This window comes from Balaenoptera physalus (genome assembly GCF_965194825.1).
Source record: "Balaenoptera physalus genome assembly, chromosome: 9".
NCBI lineage: Eukaryota > Metazoa > Chordata > Mammalia > Artiodactyla > Balaenopteridae > Balaenoptera > Balaenoptera physalus.
In genome coordinates, this window is record NC_138888.1 from 59,429,468 (window position 1) to 59,449,650 (window position 20,183).

Consider the following 20,183-nt stretch of genomic DNA (forward strand, 5'->3'; position numbering starts at 1 on the left):
GTGCTTTGAGCATGGTTGAGATGGAGCTATAGGTAGAGACATGGTAGAGACAGTTTCTCCTTTGTTTGGGAACTATTTCTTCCTGTGTGTCTACTTTGAAAGCCATAAACTGTCTCCTTCTACCTGCCACCTGGCTGGTGAGGCTCTCTGAAGGATCCCCATTTCCCCTCCCAGTCTTCTTCCACTTCACAGACCTTTCCTGATACCTACAGCCTAAGTGTAGTGTCATGCAATTTCCGCCTTTATGAATTCCAGCTGGGGAGGCCCTAAGGGGGTTGAAATTTGTATCCATCTTGGTTTCTGTCCTCACCTCTGATCTAGGAGGTGGGCACTATCCACCACACGCAGAAAGGGAAGCCCACCAAGGGAGTAAGTGAAAGTGTTCTCTACATCATGCTGCTATTTGCTACTTCTTAGCAAGAGTGAGTAACTGAAATGATGGTTCCTGTTTCAGGCTAGATTCGCTAGTAGTTCAGAGAGTGTTTTAGCACCAGGGACTCACACTAGTACATTACTAGGATGAATATTCATCATGAGATAATGAGGAATAATGCTTAAAGTACTGGACTCAAGAATCAGAAGACCTGGATTTACGTCAGTGGCACTCAACTTGTTCTTCAGTTTTCTCAAGTGTAAAACGGTGTTCGTATTACAGTTGTCCCTTGGTATCCACAGGGGATTGGTCCCAGGACCCCCAAGGATACCAAAATCCATGGATGCTCAAGTCCCTTATATAAAATGGCCGAGTATGTATTTATGAATTCCTTAAAAGCATTGTTGTGTACATCAAATGAAATATGTGGTATATGTCATAATAAGACCATTGTAAACTTGTACTACCATGAGATAGTCTTACTATTTTGTATTATTTTGACAAAATTCTTTCTTCATCTTAGCTCAGAGCACTTTTTAAATTTAGTAATTGTTTGCATTTAAGGCAAAAATATTCATTTTAGCATTGAGTTAATTGCAGTAAATATTACTTTTTAAAGTTACTGAAATCAGCTAAACATTTGCTGTGCTGATTTCTCCATGAATAACCCCTTATCCTTTTATTTAGTTAATACACAGAAAATCTGATTGTCAAATTCATAAAATGAAAACCTTCATAGAGATAACAGTTTATAGTTCTTTATATTAATATAAATAATCTCTTGCTTTTCTTTTGGTTATATAAGGTAGGAAGATAATAGATCACAGTAGCTTGGGTTTGAATACTGTTTTTTTACCTGCTGTGTGACCTTGCAAATTAAATAGTCCCTCTGAACCCTCATATATAAGCTAAAGAAAATAGTACATTCCAAGCTTGTTTCAGGATTATGTGAAGCTTAACATATATACTATACTTGGCATGTAGTAGTTGCGTAATAAGTGTTTAGCCATATTATTCTGTGTACTGAAGATCTCATCCTAATTGGAACAGTAATCACATTTTGTCTTTCTATTTATAGAAAAAGGAGTAAATTAAATCTTTGAATATATGTTATTTCAAGGTGATTTTAAATAATAATAATATGTTGTTGATAAAATGATTGTTCTTTTTTTTCTTTCCTGTTTTGTTTTTAAACCATAGGGCCCCTGGATTTAAAAGTTTTCAACAACAGGACAGTCAGGAACTTCTTCATTATCTGCTCGATGCAGTGAGGACAGAAGAAACAAAGGTCAGGTTTGTGTTTATCACATATTCTCTTAAGAAGAGGGTACAAAACTGAAGGAATTTTTACCAAAATTTTAATGTACGGTTGAGAGTAATTTGACTTTTTAAAAAACTTCTATTTACTCTTCTCTTCCCCCCCACTTTTTTGCCCCGTCTACCAGAAGATTATTTTTTCACTCTTTCACAACTCTGTTACCCTTTATTAGTTAATGCCCTTTGGCTGTAAATAACAGAAATTAATTAATACTAGCTTAAATAAAGAAAAGGGAATCTAATAATCCAAATAAAGGGGGATATAGGACAGGAAGGTTCTCAGGAATCCGGAAAGTATTCTCCTTTTTCCCCCAGTTTCTCTGGCTCTATAGATTTTCTTTACCCATCTCTCTGCGGACAGAGTAGTTTCTTTGCTTCCCTGTCTGAATGGTAGCACCTGACCACCATGGCTTGCTCCTTGTGAATCCCAATTCTAAATTCCCAAAAAAGAGAAATCCCATTATCCCACGTTGGATTGCAGTCCACTCAGGAACCAGGAAATTGGGGTCCCAGCCTCCTGGATCAGGGACTGTTTCTGAGTAAAAAAGGACTGGTTAGATTTCCCAAGCAGGGTTTATTGTAATCCTGTCCCTTAATTGATTGGCTGTTGGTTGACTTTAATATTAAATTAGTTATATTCACCTTTTTTGGTGGGGTCCTATGCAAATAGGATACAATTTTTCAGAGAAAGTACAAGGTATTAAAGATGCAAATATCAAATACACAGCACATATCCTCCACTTCCTCCCTTTCTCTCTCATAGCAGACCCTGCTAATCATTCATAACAGTTCCACTGAGTCAGGGTTCAGTCTCAGAATCATTCTCAACATAGCACTCTGGGCAGCCACTGCCAATCATAATTGTTAATAACAGGTGAAATCCTGTTTTCTGTTCAATGTGGATACCCTTCTTAATCTAAATATTAATATGGTAGTAGAGCAACCAGGTGAAAATGAAGTGCTGATATGTTTGTGGTAGGTGTTTACTATGTTACTAGGCAGGGTGGACCCTCCTTTTTTTTTTTAAATTCTACTTTGTTTGAATTGTACATAACATTGTAGTGTTTCTTTACTCCTAATGGCCAGTTTTCAGTGAAGAGAGAGTTATGGTTCTAATATTTTTTGGTAAATTATCTTTAAGAATGAGTTAATTACACCCTCCTGCTACCAAACAGTGTATATTACAATCCTATCCTTAATTGGCTGTTGTTAGACTTTCATATTAAATTAGTTGAATTCAACTTCTGAAGGTGTCACTCCCTTTCTGCCATCTATTTTTATGTATTTTGATTATGAACCCTACTACCTTCTATTTAGATTTACGTCTATCATCTCTCTTAGGTTGTGCTCTCCTCAAGGAATGGTATCCCATGTGCCTTGCACACAGTAGTGCTCAGTGAATGTTTGTTGAATATGTTGTCTGTGCTTACCCCCCGCCCCGCGCCCTTTTTTTTTGTTGGCCACACCTCATGGCTTGTTGGATCTTCGTTCCCAGACCAGGGATCAAACCTGTGCCCCTGGCAGTGAAAGCACCGAGTCCTAACCACTGGACCACCAGGGAATTCCCTGTGCTTACCCTTTAAATGGACAGTATTTCTTGAGAATTTGAATTGGGAAGAAAACAAAGTCTCTTAAATGAGTTATACTAGCTAGTTACTTGGGGATTTGCAGTTATTTTGAATATGTTATAATTTGAATAAACTGTTAAATTGACAGGGTAATTCTGCGTTATGTTTTACCTGTAATTTGTTTTGAGAAAAGTCTGTAAAGAGATTTGTAATTAGTTAAGTTTTGGGACATTAACACAATCCCCCTGAGCTAATATTTGATCACATTTTCTTAGATCTAGAAACTGATATCAAGAATGGAGATTCAAACTTAAGTCTTTCTGACCTCCAAACTAATTATCTAATTTTATCCAATACTGCTTATTAAAGTTTAATTTTAATGCTTGGTCATCAGTGACTAGTATAAATAACCCATTTTTTAAGCTTGCTATTTAAAATTTAACCATAATTATTTCACTATTTGAAAAAAGTATTAACTCTGATTTAATAACTATGATATATTGATACTCTTATTGAAGGGGTCGATGCAAGGTAGTAAGGTGGAAAGAGATGCTGTCTTTGTGTTATGAGTAGTAAATGCATTTTGACCTTCTGAGCCTACATAGTAGTTACTTTAGGATTAATTCAAACCATCAGTTGCTAGAATAATTTTTTTTTCCCCTATGATTTGCAGGATACATTTGCTACATGGTGGTCATGTATCATTGTAAATGGAATTAAAAGTCACTCCTTAACAATGTTTTTCTCTGTTGATATTACAAATAAAACAATAAAATCTATCCCTATAATTTTTTTTCTGTTTTACTTTTATTACTTGATGGCATTCTTTGTTACAATTAAATTATTCTTTTGTCATAATGATGCATTATGATGATTCACAGTATCTTGAAAACTCAGGCAGTACAGCAGGAAACATTGGTTTCTGAAAGCTCTTATCTTTCTTCCTTTATTTGAGGGTTTTAGATGGTGTGGCAGAATTAAAATGTCAAGTCTGTGGATCTATTCAGTCTCGTAAGCAAGGACAGTCGTGCCAGTCAGTTACAGTGAGTACCCAAGCAGGAGCTGCATTGTCTGGCCTGGGAACTCCGCAGCTGTTAATCGGGCAGCTGTTGTAGTTTGTCTCTGCCATGTGTTTTTTGATTGAAGGAAGGCTACAGCGGTATGTCTGCCACCAGACTCTTCTAGTGATGATTAAAAACTACTGACCTCTTTTCATATTGTTTCATTAGGGTCTTTTTCTTATGACTCTGAAGTTGAGGAATATAACTCGCTGAGTAGAGAGCTAAAGGGATCATTTGTGCAAAAATTCTAAATTTTTTATGTGTGAAGTAAAATCAAATTCACAATAAGAACTTCTTTTATAGGCAGTCTTTTTACCTTAGAAATATATGCTTCTTCACTTTTTTCCTTTTAATTTGAGCTATCTCTAAATTAATGATAATTACATTTGCATTATCAAAGATATATTGCTTTAATACATTACTGGGTAAGATTATTTTAAAGGTAGAATATCTCAGCTAACTTAAATTATGAGTGTTTGCATTATTTTTGAAAGAAGTTTAACATGGAGATTTGAACTAGTTGAACATGGGTACTGCTAAATGATTAATGTGCCGTGGTTGTTAGTCACTCTCTAACCAAAGTCTTTTTTTTTTTTTAAAAACCTAAATGGTTCAAAGCACAACAATGAAAGGTTGGAGATGGACCTAAGCCTATTTATTTTATGCAGCTTGATGAACTACCTATTAACTAACTCTTTAACAGTTTAGAGCAGAGAATATAAATTTGTGGCTAGGATAAAATAAAAAAGCAAAAGTCTAATAGTTTAAAAGTCAATAATTTAAACAGCTTAATTGTTTTTACTCTTTTTTAAAAGTGTGATATCATAGCTTACATTTTAGAGTATGGTAAAGGCTCATTAAATTCTATTGAAAGTCGTCTGAATGTTCAAAATTGTAGAATAAATTTACAGACTTCTAAGTTGAATTAGAGGCTTTATCTTTAGTGGCTGGAGAGGCTTTTTACGGTTATATTAAATATAGGTGAACATGGGTATTTATTGGCATCTTTCATTTAAGTCCATTAAAAGTTTCTCTTACATGGAATTCACACCATTCTAATTTTCATATTTTAGTTTAATAAGTTCTCTTTTCAAGGTATAAAAGTCAAGTTTAGCTTAGACAATATCCAAATTATATAAATTTTCAAGTTTATTGAGTCTGAATTGGAGATTATTTCAGTATTTAATAGCTTCTGGGACACATTATTTCAGTTTCCTTCACATATAAGTATATTTCAGGAGAGTGTGACATGGTATGGATTGCTGTATGTTCACTTTTATACCCTACTTTGTATATATGTGAGGTATACATTGCATTAACTTTCAAAATAACACTTGAAGAGAATAGTGAGCCGTTCTAGGAAATAAAATGTGCTGATCATAGGCTAGTTAATAAACAAAACTCACTTTCATAATTATTGGGGGAGGGTGTTAAAAACTTATTGTAAAACATATCACACATACAGAAGAACGTGTACCAATATACATATGGTTTAAAGCATAATATTATTATAAATATTATTAGCACTTCTCCCTACCACCACCCCCAGAGTTAAAAAAAGAAAAAGAAAAAGAATGTTATTAGTACCATAAAAACTACCTACTTCTTTTTTTCAAATACTTCTTCCTCATCAGAGGCAACCACTATTTTGACTTTTACAGACATCATTCCATTGCTTTTTCTTATAGTTTTTGAGAGCTACCTCTGTATGCTTAAATAATATATTGTTTAGTTTCATAAAACTGGGTAGCAAGCACAAACCTATTGCCATTATTGGATGAAGCGTCCCCCAAAAAAGATGAGAGAATCTCTGGAACATAGTCTGGCTTTGGCTTCCCAGAGTTTACAAGAGCTCTTTCTGGGGAAGTCAGTAGGCCAGATCATGAATGTGTTCTGAGCCACGCCTGTCAAAGTCAATTGGCAGAGGTGTAGAAGAGACCAGGTACTAGCTCTCTGATCCCAAAAGGTTGGAGACTGCTCTGTATTGTATTTTCTGCTTCTGAGTTCATCATGGCCCACCTCATGGCTGTCAGGAATAGGCCCAAGCAGAACAGTTCTGAGGGGTAATGTGTATCCTCTGCTGATCCAGACAGCAGGGCACGGAGGGGAGAATAACATTAGCAGCTCATTCCCTGTATGTTCTGTTCTCAGATTAGAAACATGGTAGACAAATGTAAAATAGATTGCTAGTGGGAAGCAGCCACATAGCACAGGGAGATCAGCTCGGTGCTTTGTGACCGCCTGGGGGGGTGGGATGGGGAGGGTGGGAGGGAGGGAGATGCGGGAGGGAGGAGATATGGGGATATATGTATATGTATAGCTGATTCACTTTGTTATAAAGCAGAAACTAACACACCATTGTGAAGCAATTATACTTCAATAAAGATGTTTAAAAAAAAAAAAAAACATGGTAGAATGGCAGAAGAGATCTTGGTGTCAACAATACATCCATATCCTAAGTGTCGCTGCTCCAGTCTGGATTGGTTGCCTCCCACATTAGATGTGTAGGCATCATTCTGGAATTCTTCCTCACTGTGCTCCTGAAAATTCCCTTTGCCTCTCTTATGTGTTGGCCCTGCTGTTGCCTGTAAACCACATTATTGTCTTTCTTGGTTTATGCTCTCATTTGGTGGTGTGTGTATATATATATATATATATACACACACACACACATATATGCATATTTTTTCCTTTCTTTTTTCAAAAAGTGACATTTACTATATATGCCCCTGCCTTTTTATCAGGTAGGATATTGTAGCAATCTTTCCATATCAGAAAATAGGAAGTGTCCTTTTTTTTTTTTTTTTTAACCAATTCCTTTTTAACCAATTCTAACCGTTTCCTTACCAATTATCGCTTACATGTTATTTCCAGTATTTTTGCTTTTATGAACAATGCTATGATGAATAATGTATATATGTTATTTTGCATGTGTGTAAGTATATCTGTATAAATATAGAAATGAGATTGCATGCATGTGGAATTTTGATAGCTATTACCAAATTGTCCTCCGTAGGCATACAGTTTTCACTCTAGCCACAACATAACATATATGGAGAGTGTTTTCCAATAACCTCACCAAAATACTGTTGTATCAAACTTTAAAATTTTTGCCAATCCGATAGGTAGAAAATGGTATCTCAGGGTAATTTTAGTGTACATGTCTCTCTTTTTGAACAAAGCTGAATATCTTTTCATCTGTTATTTTTTTGCCCATTTTTCTACTGGGTTTTGATCCTTTTCTGATTTCTAAAAGCTTTTTGTGTACTAGGGAGGGAATATGTTTCCAAGTTTGTCATTCGTGTTTTGATTTTGCTTATAATGTGGCAGTAGCTTTTTTTTAAATGTAAAGCTTAAAATTTTTTTTTTGAATTTAAAAATCTTTTTTAAATTTTTTATTTTGTTATGGCTTCTGGCTATTGAGTCATAGTTAAAAAGGCATTCCCACTCCAAGATTATAAAGGAATTTTCCCATGTTTTCTTCTTTATGATTAATTTTTAGATCTAAATCTTGATCCATTGAAATTTATCCTTTTCCATGATATTTCCTTTTTTCCCATTTGGCTATCCTATCCAAACGGTATAGTATGCTTTTCCTACTAAATTGGTCACACCCTAATTATACTAATTTTTCATATGCCTTTGGGTTTATTTCTCAACTTCCCCTTGTTTCTGTTTGCCTATATGTTTGAATACTAGAGTCATACTTTCAATTATGAACATTTTAATTCATTTAGTAAATCTAGTAGGACCAGTCAACTCTTACTACACTTTCCCCTCCTCCCCAGAGTTTTCGTTGCTATTCTTATTTATTTTTCCATATCTAGTTTAGAACTGATCTCTCCCTTCAACCTCTCACATTAAAACAAAACACAACAAAACCCTAAACCTCATACATACTATTGCCATTTTCACTGGAATTGTGTTAAATGAATAAATTGGGCAGGGAGTTGGGGAGGTGGGGAAATTGAAATGTTAGTAATGGTAGGACCTGTCCAGGAATACGGTGTGTCTTTCAATTTGATCAAGTTTTCTTTTGTCTCTTTCAGAAGTGTTTTGAAGTTTTCCTCATTCAGATCTTACACATTTGTTTAGTTTATTCCTAGTTATTTTCTTTTTAGTTGCTATTATAAGTGGGTTATTTTCTTCTGTATCTTCTTTTTTGTTGTTTTTTTGGTTCTTTTAGAATTTTATTTATTTATTTTTATACAGCAGGTTCTTATTAGTTATCTATTTTATACACATCAGTGTATACATGTCAATCCGAATCTCCCAATTCATCCCACCACCACCACCACACCCCCCACTTTCCCCCCTTGGTGTCCATACGTTTGTTCTCTATGTCTGTGTCTCTATTTCTGCCTTGCAAACCAGTTCATCTGTACCATTTTTCTAGATTCCACATATATGCATTAGTATATAATATTTGTTTTTCTTTCTGACTTACTTCACTCTGTATGACAGTCTCTAGGTCCATCTTCTATATCTTCTAACTGGCTTTTGTTTGTGTGTGTGAAGGCAATTTACTTCATTATATTTATATACTCCATATTAAATTCTCTTATTATTATTATAGTAGTATTTTATTTCATTTGGTTCTTTTGGCTTTTCCAAGTAAAAAGTCATATCATCTGCAAATAATTTTATCTCCTTTATATTTTATACCTCTGACATTTATTTTTCTATCAAATGCATCAACTAAAACATTAGTGGTAAATAATAGTGGTGAATAGGGAATATCAAGGGATTTGATCTTATAATTTTTTTCTCAGTGTATATGATGGCTTATATTAATAGATTTCCCTAGTATCCCTGCATTACTAGAATAAAAGCCTCTTGGTCATACTGTACTGTTCTTTTAATGTGCTGCTGTATTCTGTTGCTGATATTTTATTTAGAATTTTTTCATGAGTGATATTGATATGTGTGTGTACACTCTGTCAGCTCTGGTACCAATATTATGCTTTATGAAGATAATTTGGAAGTTTCCCTTTCTCTGTGCCCTGGAACATGGGTTTAGTGACATTCCTCTGTGAAATTGTTAGGACCTGGAGCTTTTTGTAGGTAGTACTTAATTCAGTGACTTTAACAGTATTCTTTTTTTTCCCTCCCTTTGAAAGCTGGAAACTTTTCTGTCTCTTCTGGGTTTAATTTCTCGGAAAATTATCTATTTTTTTTCCTGAATTTTCAAATGTAATTGCGTGAGAGTTGAGCAAAGTGGTCTCTCACGATTACTTACAAAGTCTTTAATTTTGTTATTGATTTCCCTTTTTCGTGATGTGTGATGTTGGGCTTTTCATCCTTATCTTGATTTAGATTAGTTGGTAGGTTTATTTATCCCTGCTACTCAAAGAGTCAGCTTTCGATTCATTTATTCTCTTCAGTTTCTACTTTTATCTTGTTTAACTCTTTCCTTATACTTTTGTTTGGCTTGATGTCCTTTTCTAAATTTATAAGTTGGCTGCTTAATTCATTTGTTTTTATTCTTTTCAACTGATTTAAATATATAAAGCTGTGAATTTTCTTCTGAACAGTGGAACGTATCTTGGATTCTGATATGCAAAGTTTTATTATTCTCTGGGAAGTCTGCAGTTGGGTTTAATTTCTCTGACATAATAATTTTTTAACAGCAGATTTGTGTATCATTTTCACACCAAGAAGTCCAGGTCTAACAGTGGTTTCACATATATGAAAACCTGTGATTAAGACTTTACTTAAAAAATATATTTTGAAGAATAATTAATAAGCTTTCCCCTCACCCCACTGTTAAAATGTGAATTAAAGAAGATTAAATTCATCTACTAAGTAGGACCATAATTAGTATAAAAGATGATAATTTATTAGCTTAAATGTCTTTATTTTTGGAATATATATAGTTTTATTCTGAGAGTTTTTTGTGAGGTTGGATCTTTCCTAAAACACATGCAAGAGATGTGGAACCATAAACCTTATCATTTACTAAGACCTGCTAATGACTTTAACACATGATTGTTACTGACAACTAAATTCAAATAAAACAACAATTAAGATTTGGGATCGTCTTCTTGCTGTGGAGAATATTCTGGACTTTAGTCATCTATGTATATAAGTAAAATAACCTACATGGAGGTCATAGTGACCGGTTTAATAGCTTCTTATATATTTATATTAAGATTTTATTCATAGGTAAGAAATTTCCTGTGGTCTATTTGTTACTTTTTGTCCTAATTAAGGAGTAAATCATTTTAGGGACAGAGTGGGGGAGAGGGAGGGAGGGGGCAGGAGACGGGGAGAGATGGGGGAGAGAAGGGAAAACGAGAACTTACTCTAAACCTATAAGCAAAATGAGACTAGGCTGCTTGCTTTTTGTCGACTGAGGAAAATGCTTTAAACCCAAGAGAGAACCTAAACTTGGGAATCTCGACTTTTGTTTGGGGGAGAATTTGGCATTAGAGCATTATTCATTAATGGAATTTTAGAACTAGAAGAAAGGACATATTTAATTTTTAAAAAAATTCAGTCATTTTATTTTACAGACTAGGGAACTGAGATCCACTGTACCTTGCTGTCTGAAAGTCCTCCTCTTATTAAGAGGATGAGGCTTGAGTTGATTGTCCCTAAAACCGGATTCTATTTACAGGAACACAAAATAATGCTTTGAAAGAATATATTCTAGTATAGATTCTTAATAAATTCTTATTACTTTGTTTTATAGCGAATACAAGCTGGCATTCTCAAAGCATTTAACAACCCAACTACTAAAACTGCTGATGATGAAACTAGAAAAAAAGTCAAAGGTATGTTGACTCTTTCACTATTAAAACTTTTTTCTAGAAGAAAATATTATAAGTTTCTTTTCGGGGCAGGGAGAGGAACTGAGCATTATGTGAACTAATGGCCTTAAAAGGAGGGTGTACTTACTCCTGTGGCTGCAAGGTAAGTCTAATGAGTCATAGAAAGAAAATGTTAGAATCCATGTGAATTTTAAAAAGTAAAACTAATATCAAATATACAGATTGACACTGATGCCCTTAAGTGAAGTATCTTATGGGAGACTTGAAAGGTTGTTGAAAGTAGCAACCTCGCTTAGAAGTTCACTTTTATCATATTGTATCATTTTTCAGTTGAAGTGTGCTTAGATAGGTGGATTTATGGATATTGTCTAGTCTTAACTAGACAAAATGCTTCAGTGCTCCAAAAATTCCTGCAAGGAAACCATTATTTACGAGAGTACTATTAAATCAAGCATACATGTCTACTCCTAATGTTGACTCTTCATCAGCCAAAATATGAGGCAGAAACAATGATTAACTAATCAAAGATGATCATTTACAGTGATCAGTATTTAAGTGTGGATTTATATCCCATGTTATTAACGATTTACCTTGTCTGGAAGGTATATTCTGCCTTGAGATAGTAACTAGTGGTAATGTGTAGTCATCATTTATAGAAAATGTTTAAAATATTATTTGTATTTTACTCTCTTTTTTAACATGTTTTTTTGGTAGCATTATGTGTACATACTACACACCTGTAATTTATAAACAAATATACATACATTATGATTGTATATGACAAAACTTTATGTGCAGTTGAAGGTTCAAGATTTTGAAAAATACAGACTCTCAAGTATACTTGTTCTCTTGTTTTCAGATAGTGCCATCTAGTGCATGTTTAGAATAACTGCTCATTTTTTCCTTCACTTCTTTCCAGTTTTGTAATCTTAACCTATTTTCAATCCCTTGTACAATTTTTATTAATGAAACATCTCAGTTTAACATAACTTCTAAATAGTTATCATCATAATTAATAAATATTTATTGATATATCCAGATAAAAGTCTGCTGTGTCATTCAGTGCTTCAAGTAACGTTCTAAAATGATTTAAAACGTTTGCATGAGATTTGAAGGTAGAGATCCAAAAAGGATAGAAGAGAAGTTTGAAAGAGGAGTGAATAGGTTTTTTAATATGTTTTTCCCCATGGTTTACTGTGGAAAATTTCAAACTTCCATTAGAGAGAATAGTATAATGAAGCCCATGTACCTGTGTGCCCATCACCCCGCTTAAATTACATTCAATTCATGGTGTATTATGTTTCATCTCTTCTCCCCCAACTACATATTACTTTGAAGCAAATCATAAGCATAATTTTCTTTTATTTATAAATATTTCTCGAAGAGAATAATTTTAACATTTTTATGTAACAGGAGTTACATATATAACTAGTTATTAATTGCCATGTTAGTTCTTTATCCTATGCAGTGCTCACTTGTCCTTTACTACTCTGTTGTTTCCATAGTTATGGTCCTGGCATCTGTAGTCCTAAATCATAATCTCTTTTCCCATCCCTCTATCTACCGCTAGGATAAGCACAGAGGCTTTAAAGGGTTTAGTGGGAGCAGTTGAGTGTGGTATGAATAGTGGTTAATACTTTACTTATTTTACTTCTTAAGTTTAAGAACAATTTGCTATTTCTTTGAGACTACAGTAGTTGATAGTCACATTTTCTCTGTGGAATTGTAAAGGAGAAAGACATTATAACATCATATAGTGAAATATATTATTAAATATGGTCCTGGATATCTGCCTTATTCAGATTTCTTTTGATTCAATGGAAAAAAAGCCTATTACATTGTTAGGTTAATGGTTGACATGTTTTTTGCATTAAAAGTATTATTTTTACAGCATATGGAAGAGAAGGTGTGAAAATGAACTTCATAGATCGTATCTTTATTGGTGAATTAACTAGCACGGTCATGTGTGAAGAATGTGCAAATGTAGGTACTTTGGAATTCACTTCAACATGGAATAGATTATGGTGACATTGTTTTTATTGTTTTCTTTCACATGTAATCATCAGCAGTCATTTATTTTTATTTGTCACACATGACTACATAGTAGTTTTTGAAAGTCTTTTAAAAATATATCCTTCACTCCTAGAAAATAAACATAATGTATAATTTTTTTAAGTAAATGTGTTATCTAATTTTTCCTCTTGGCACACCTGTGAAGTTCATTTAGCCTATTTTAATATGCTCCAATGTGTTAGCTACTCATTTGGATTGAAAATGAAAGAGAAACTTCTGCAAAGAGAGTAACTATGTTAATATAATTATGCATTGCCCTAAATTGTAATCCCAATAGAAATAATTTAATGTCATAACATAATTTAGGCTGATCTACTTTTAAAGTTTACATTTATTTGACTTGTTGGAGTTTTTTTTAAGCAGACTTGACTCGTCTTTGAATTTAGTGATAATTTTCATTTTGAATGCCGTCTGTACTTTAATAACTTCTTAAAGAATGTATACATTTTTATAGGTTTCCAATTGCTTGGTAAGGAATATTTCTGAAAGCGTGTGGCGTATGATAGGTTTCAACTTCTGTCAGATTTTAATCATAAAAGAGAGTCTTTATGTCCATCTTCCTGTCCCAGATTATGGAGTACCTTTCCTCTCTAGTTTTATAAAACCAGGATTATATATTATATCTCCTTCTAGCCTGTCATACTGAAGCACAGAATGTGTCATCACGATATTACGGTTGACCCTTGAACAACGTGGCTTTAAACTGCAAGGGCCCACTTATACGCAAATTTTTTTCAATAAATGCTATCAATACTGCAGTACTACACAATCTGCATTTGGTTGAATCTGCAGCTGCGGAACCCTGGATACTGAGCACCAACTGTAAAGTTATACTCTGACTTTTGACGGCTGGGTGGGATGGGGATCCGCATCCCTAAGCCCCACCTTGTTCAGTGGTCAAACCCCACTTAAATTTTTAGTATATTCAACGTAGAAGTTGATTTCTTTTTCACAAGCTAGAGAGTATCTTTTAAAATAGAATTATCCTAAAGAATCTACAAAACACAGTCAAGCTCTCTGGCTTTTTTCATGGCTTTTTCTTAACATTTCATATTTTATTTATGTTATGGCCATAATTTCACCAAAAATATGTTTATATCTTCAGTTAATCAGTTTTATTAAACACAGTTTATTTTAAAGTTACTTTAAGTATTACAGGTTAGTCATATTAACAGTATTATAAAATTCAACTGGGTTGCATTTATTGACGTTTTGGGATATCTTGTTTTGATTAACAATATGTGTTGCTATACCCAATTAAATTACTGTTTGTTCCAGGAACGTTTTTTAACTTAAGATTTTAGTTGCCCAGGAAGTTTGATTTCTTTAAGACTTTACAAAACTACATTGTCTATATTAGAATTCTAACTGAAGTTCTCAATATCTTTTCTTTTTAAGATCTCCACAGTAAAAGATCCTTTTATTGATATTTCACTTCCTATAATAGAAGAAAGGGTAAGGAGAAAAAAACTTAAGTCTTTTTTGAAGGGCATTTATAAATTCATATATTTAGGCATTTGTTGAGTATATTATCAGATATCTGAGCATCATTACTTTTTATATACAGTAATTGAGTTTGTACAGTGTACGTGATATTGGAGTTTTTATTTATTTATTTTTGGCTGCATTGGGTCTTAGTTGCTGTGCACGGGCTTTCTCTAGTTGCAGGGAGCGGGGGCTACTCTTCGTTGCAGTGCGCGGGCTTCTCATCGCGGTGGCTTCTCTTGTGGCGGAGCATGGGCTCTAGGTGTGCGGGCTTCAGTAGTTGTGGCACACAGGCTCAGTAGTTGTGGCTCGTGGGCTCTAGAGCACAGGCTCAGTAGTTGTGGCACACGGGCTTCGTTGCTCCACGGCATGTGGGATCTTCCTGGATCAGAGCTCGAACCGATGTCCCCTGCACTGGCAGGCGGATTCTCAACCACTGCACCACCAGGGAAGCCCCTATGATATAGTTCTTATTCTCAAGGAATTTAAACCTTTATGCTTCATATTTTGAGAATTAATGTTTAGGAAATTACATTTCAAATGAATTAGAAATTTTAAAAAGTAGATGATATCCAGAATTTATTTCCTAAAGAAGTTTTGTGTTATATATATGGTATCTAATAGGTTTCAAAACCTGTACTTTTGGGAAGAATGAGTAAATATAGAAGTTTACAGGACACAGATAATGGTCAATACAGTGGCCCTATTACTATAGAAAATACTCATCAACCTAGAGCCACCAAGAAGCATACTTCATCTAAAGATAAGGTAAGATTATATGCATTTGTGAGGCATCAGTTTTTTAAAACTTTTTATTAATAAAAATTTCAAAAGTAAGGAAGTATGATAAACTCCCATGTACCCATTTCTCAGCGTCATAGTTATCATCTCGCAGCTAACCATGTTTTATCTGTATCTATCCCACATTTTCCTCCTCACCATCCTAGATTATTTTGTAATAAATCCCAAATATATCATATACTTAAATGTATATCTCTAAAAGATGCTTTTTAAAGACATAACCATTGTATCATTACTGTACCTAAAATATTTAAAACTTCTTAATAGCATAAATATCTAGTCATAATTAAAATTTCTGCAGTTGTCTCATAAAATACTTGTTTTTGCTTTTGAAAGCATATTTGAATTTAGGATCTAAAAAAGATCTATAGATTGCCATGTCTTTTAAATGTCTTTTAACCCACAGATTCCACCTTTTGTTTTTCTTTGCAATTTATTTGTTGAAGAAATCATATCATTTTTTTCAGCAGTCTCTCACATTCCCACATCAATAGTGTTTCATTTTGCATGTTATAGTAATTCAGTTTGCATGTTGTGGTAATTCATTTTGCATGCAATAATTCATCTGCATGTTGTTAAGAGGTGCCTCTGTTCCTTTTGTTTCCTCTCTAAGGCAGTTAGAGCTAGAGACCTTATTAGGTTTAAGTTTGATTATTTATTTAATTTTGGGCAAAAAAACTTTTAAGTGGTGGTGTATATTTCCATCAGGAGGTGCACATCATGTTTGGTGTTTCTCTTTCTGTAATGTTATCAGTCATTGATGACCATTGTCTAGACCCATTATTTCTCTAGGGACATACCTGGTTGATGAATTATGCCGTATACATTTAAAGACATCAATCTGAGTTTGCACTTCATTAAAAAAAAACTTTTTTACATGATATGATTTGTACTAACTTGGCAAATTGATGTATTACCAGATTTAACTTACTCTGTTAGAAGGTCCTTTAAGGGGCAAAACTACAGAGATTATGCAAAGGTTTACACTTGAAAAGCCTCCTTCATAGCACTGTTCTACAAAAGTCCTGTTCCCTCTCCATGAATAGGTAACCATTATTGTCGGTTTCTTAATAAAATAAAATAAAAGTTTATTTTTAAATTAGAGCTTTTTTGTTAGCATATCTTCTATTGATTGTAGTTTGGGTAGATTTAGGAAATGGATTTCAGAGGTACTAGAAATAGTATTTTAGAAATTGTCGAATGTTTAAATAAGACTTATTGGCATTTATTTTCAGTAAGGTCACAAGATTCTTTTCTCTGAAAACACTATCAACTTACAGAATCAACTAATTCATGGCAGAAAACGTACAAGAAAATTGTCATCTGGAGAAGATAAAGCTGTTGTCATATACCAGAAAAATGAAAACCTTGAAATGAATAGAGACTCTTCATTGTTCGCAAGCGTCGTGAACACTGAGTCAACTCTGACTGAAAGCCCTACCGACGGCAGTGAACAAGAAGCCAGCCTTTCTGAAAGTAGTGTTGATGCTGACAGTGAGGCTTCAGAGTCTGAAAGCGCTCCTAAGCAGACTTTGTTGTTGAGGTCCAGCAGTGGATACTATGTGCACACAAATGGACACCTTCGCCCTCCGTCAGAGAGTGAACCACTCACCAAGGAGGGTGATGGTGGTGATGAGGGAGTGGCTGAAGCTATTTCTGAACTTCATTTGAGCAGCACTGTGACTGGAGATAGGGATTTTGACAGAGAAAATCAGCCACTAAACGTTTTGAATAATTTGTGTTTTTCAGAGGGCAGGCATATGGTGTCTCATAGCCCCCAAAATGCTTTTCAGACCCTTTCTCAGAGCTATATAACCACTTCTAAAGAATGTTCAATTCAGTCCTGTCTCTATCAGTTTACATCTATGGAATTACTAATGGGGAACAACAAGCTTCTGTGTGAGAACTGTACTGAAAAGAAACAGAAGTACCCAAAGGAAACCAGTTCTGCAGGTAAATATTTAGCTTAATTTTTTAAAAGTATTCATGGATTATCTGATAAACAGTGACGAGTGGATTATAGATCCCACATAGAGGAGCCTAAGAACCTTGTCTGCATACTTTAGCTGCTTGGAGGCAGGGGTTGTCTTATCATATTTGTACCTCAACACTGAAGACACTGACTGGGCAGAGTAAATTTTCAGTAGATTTTTGTTGAAATAAATTGAAGGACAGGAAGTATCCATCTCTGCCTCGAAATTGCAAATCCACATAATCTTATTTCAGGGAACTAGCTATCTGAAATCTTTCCAGAAAAAATTTCTGTAAAACTTAAAATTACAACACTAGTGAGATTAATGTTCTTCATAAATCCCATCAATCTAGTGTAAAGTCATATCATAAGATATAAATTTGAAGATTTTAAGTAACTGTATGTTATAAAGCTAGCAATATAATAACTGTGTTTTGTTGACCAGAGAAAAGTAGAAAAGGGGGATTTGTCAAGTAAGAAATTTCTGGTGTACCTCTAGCCTTGATTAAATGGAGAGAACACTCTGATTACTTAGTGACTAGTTGTTTCAAAATGCAGGTTTTATTATTCAGGTATGATGAGTCTAACAGATAAGGAGATGATTGCCACTGAAAAGATAGTTTATTACTTATAGTTTCCAAGAGGAGGGGGCATGCTAAGCCACGCCACACAGGGCCACAAGGGGAAGCACCAGCATTGGCCAGGAGACAGAGGGAGCAAGGGGGAAAATGCAGGCAGGAGCCTTTATTGTGGTTTCTAAGGGAAGGAATGGATGCGGCAGGATAGACAGGCTTAGGATTGACTAGTTTTGAAAATTTCAGTGGACTCTTCGGTATAGGGGCTGTCCCTAGCTGTCTGGTACCTGGCTCTGGCGTGATTAGGGCAGATGAATAGTGACCTAGAGTTATTAGAGCTCAATAAAGGAGGTGGTTGAGGTATGGGCTTTGGATTGGTTGGTTTGCATATGAAAGGCACACTTAAGTTGTTTAGTATCTAGGAATTAGCTAGATCTGGGAAAGGCCCTTTCCAGTGTCAGCAAGGCTCCAGATGTCAAAGCATCAGAATAAAGACATGATTAATACATTAGTAATTAAAGAAATGTCTAGATGGGAGAGGAAGAAATGCCAGCTTACATTAATCCAAGTTAAATATGCAATTGGCCATATTCAAATCCTATCACAAGTCTTTTCTAACAACCTCTTATTGAAATGACCCATCATTCCCATGATACATGATCTCTTTTCACTGCAATGAGTAATGACCCAGTTTTTTCAACTACAGGTGTGTTTCTGTTGTTCTTTGACTGGCGGGCATTGACATAGGTCACTACTGGTCTATTTGCTTTCCAGTTTCCAAAGTTATGTTGCAAGTGTCACCTCCCCTATTCTTTCTCCTTATAAGTGTGTGCCTTAAAAAAAACTCCCTTTCATATTAGTGGAGTTTTGGGAACGAGTAGAGGCTCCCTGTAATCAGAGGTCTAATTTATTTTTTAACATTTTTGAAAATGTGGTGTGATGCTTCTATTTAAATGTTTACTGTATTATAGGGTAGATAATGTGTAAGATGGAAATTTACAAGTAACTTTGTTATCTTGTATTTTATGCAGAAAAGAAAGCAGGAGGGGTTTATACTAATGCCAGGAAGCAATTGCTCATTTCTGCTGTTCCAGCTATCCTAATTCTCCATCTTAAAAGATTTCATCAGGTAAATTCCCTTTAGTAGCACTATACAAATTTTCATCATATATTTTGCAGAGCCCTAAGTCTTGTAAATTACTGTCAAGGATTAGACAGTAATTTATTGAATTTAAAAATTTGTCATATGAGGGACTTCCCTGGTGGTCCAGTGGTTAAGACTCCGTGCTCCCAAGGCAGGGGGCCTGGGTTCCATCCCTGGTCAGGGAACTAAGAGCCCACATGCCGCAACTAAAGATCGCGCATGCCGCCGCAACAAAGACCTGGTGCAGCCAAGTAAATAAATAAATAAATATTAAAAAAAAAATTTTGTCATATAAGATTTATTGCTTTTTCATCCATAATAGCTTACAAGACTTTTCTAAATAAGATTGTTTAATTCACAATATTTGAAGATTTAGATGGTCGGAACCTCAGTGGCTTGCGTGTGTGTGCACGCACGTGTGTGTGTGAATGGAAAATAAGATTTCTTAAGCACTCTTAGAAGCAGAGAAATAACAAGGTGCACATAACTTTCTAAGCTTTCATTCCAGTGAGAGTGGTACTTGGGCTGGGTGTGGTTGGCTGGGACCAATTGCAAAAAGGGCTGCAAGGCAGGCCCCACTCTTGTAGGGCTAATGGGAGAGAACCTAAATATAATGTATCAAGTTTTTATCTAATTGTTTATAGTTTTAATTCAATGCCTTGTCTCTCTCTCTCTGTTTTTTTTTTTTTTTTTGCATTTGATAAAACGATTTTAAAGTTTCTCTGGAAGAAACTTTAATAATTAAAACAGTATGGTCAGAATTGTCAATAAATAAAATTTGAGTATAATTTAAAGCTCTTTTGTTATGATACAGGATGAATCTCAAATCAGTTGGGAAAGAGGCTAGATTACTCAGTAAAGGACTTAGGAAAGATGGGTGTTTGAAGAAATAAAAATTTAGAGCTTCCTTTTAGACCATATATATCAATACTATTTTCAGATAAATGTTTTTTAATTGTATGAAACAAATTATCAAAAGACTAGAAGAAAACTTGATGAAAATTATTAACCTGACCTCTGTGTGAAAGATTTTCTAAGTAT

General features: G+C 34.5%; 1 protein-coding gene across 19 annotated transcripts in view; it reads left to right on the forward strand.

Annotated features, from left to right (window-relative positions):
• Nucleotides 1–20,183, forward strand: part of USP45 (ubiquitin specific peptidase 45) — a 65,154-nt gene that overhangs the window by 35,473 nt on the left and 9,498 nt on the right. For 9 of the 19 annotated variants that reach the window (XR_014267500.1, XM_082475161.1, XM_082475175.1 and 6 more), the window contains 7 exons: nt 1,574–1,661; nt 11,014–11,095; nt 12,984–13,075; nt 14,564–14,620; nt 15,275–15,418; nt 16,732–17,404; nt 19,030–19,127. Coding sequence is in view for 18 of the 19 variants with exons in the window: in XM_082475161.1 (XP_082331287.1) it covers nt 1,574–1,661; nt 11,014–11,095; nt 12,984–13,075; nt 14,564–14,620; nt 15,275–15,418; nt 16,732–17,404; nt 19,030–19,127 (1,234 nt within the window). In the remaining variant the exon portion in view is untranslated. The other 10 variants (XM_082475164.1, XM_082475163.1, XM_082475165.1 and 7 more) reach the window with 8 other exon arrangements.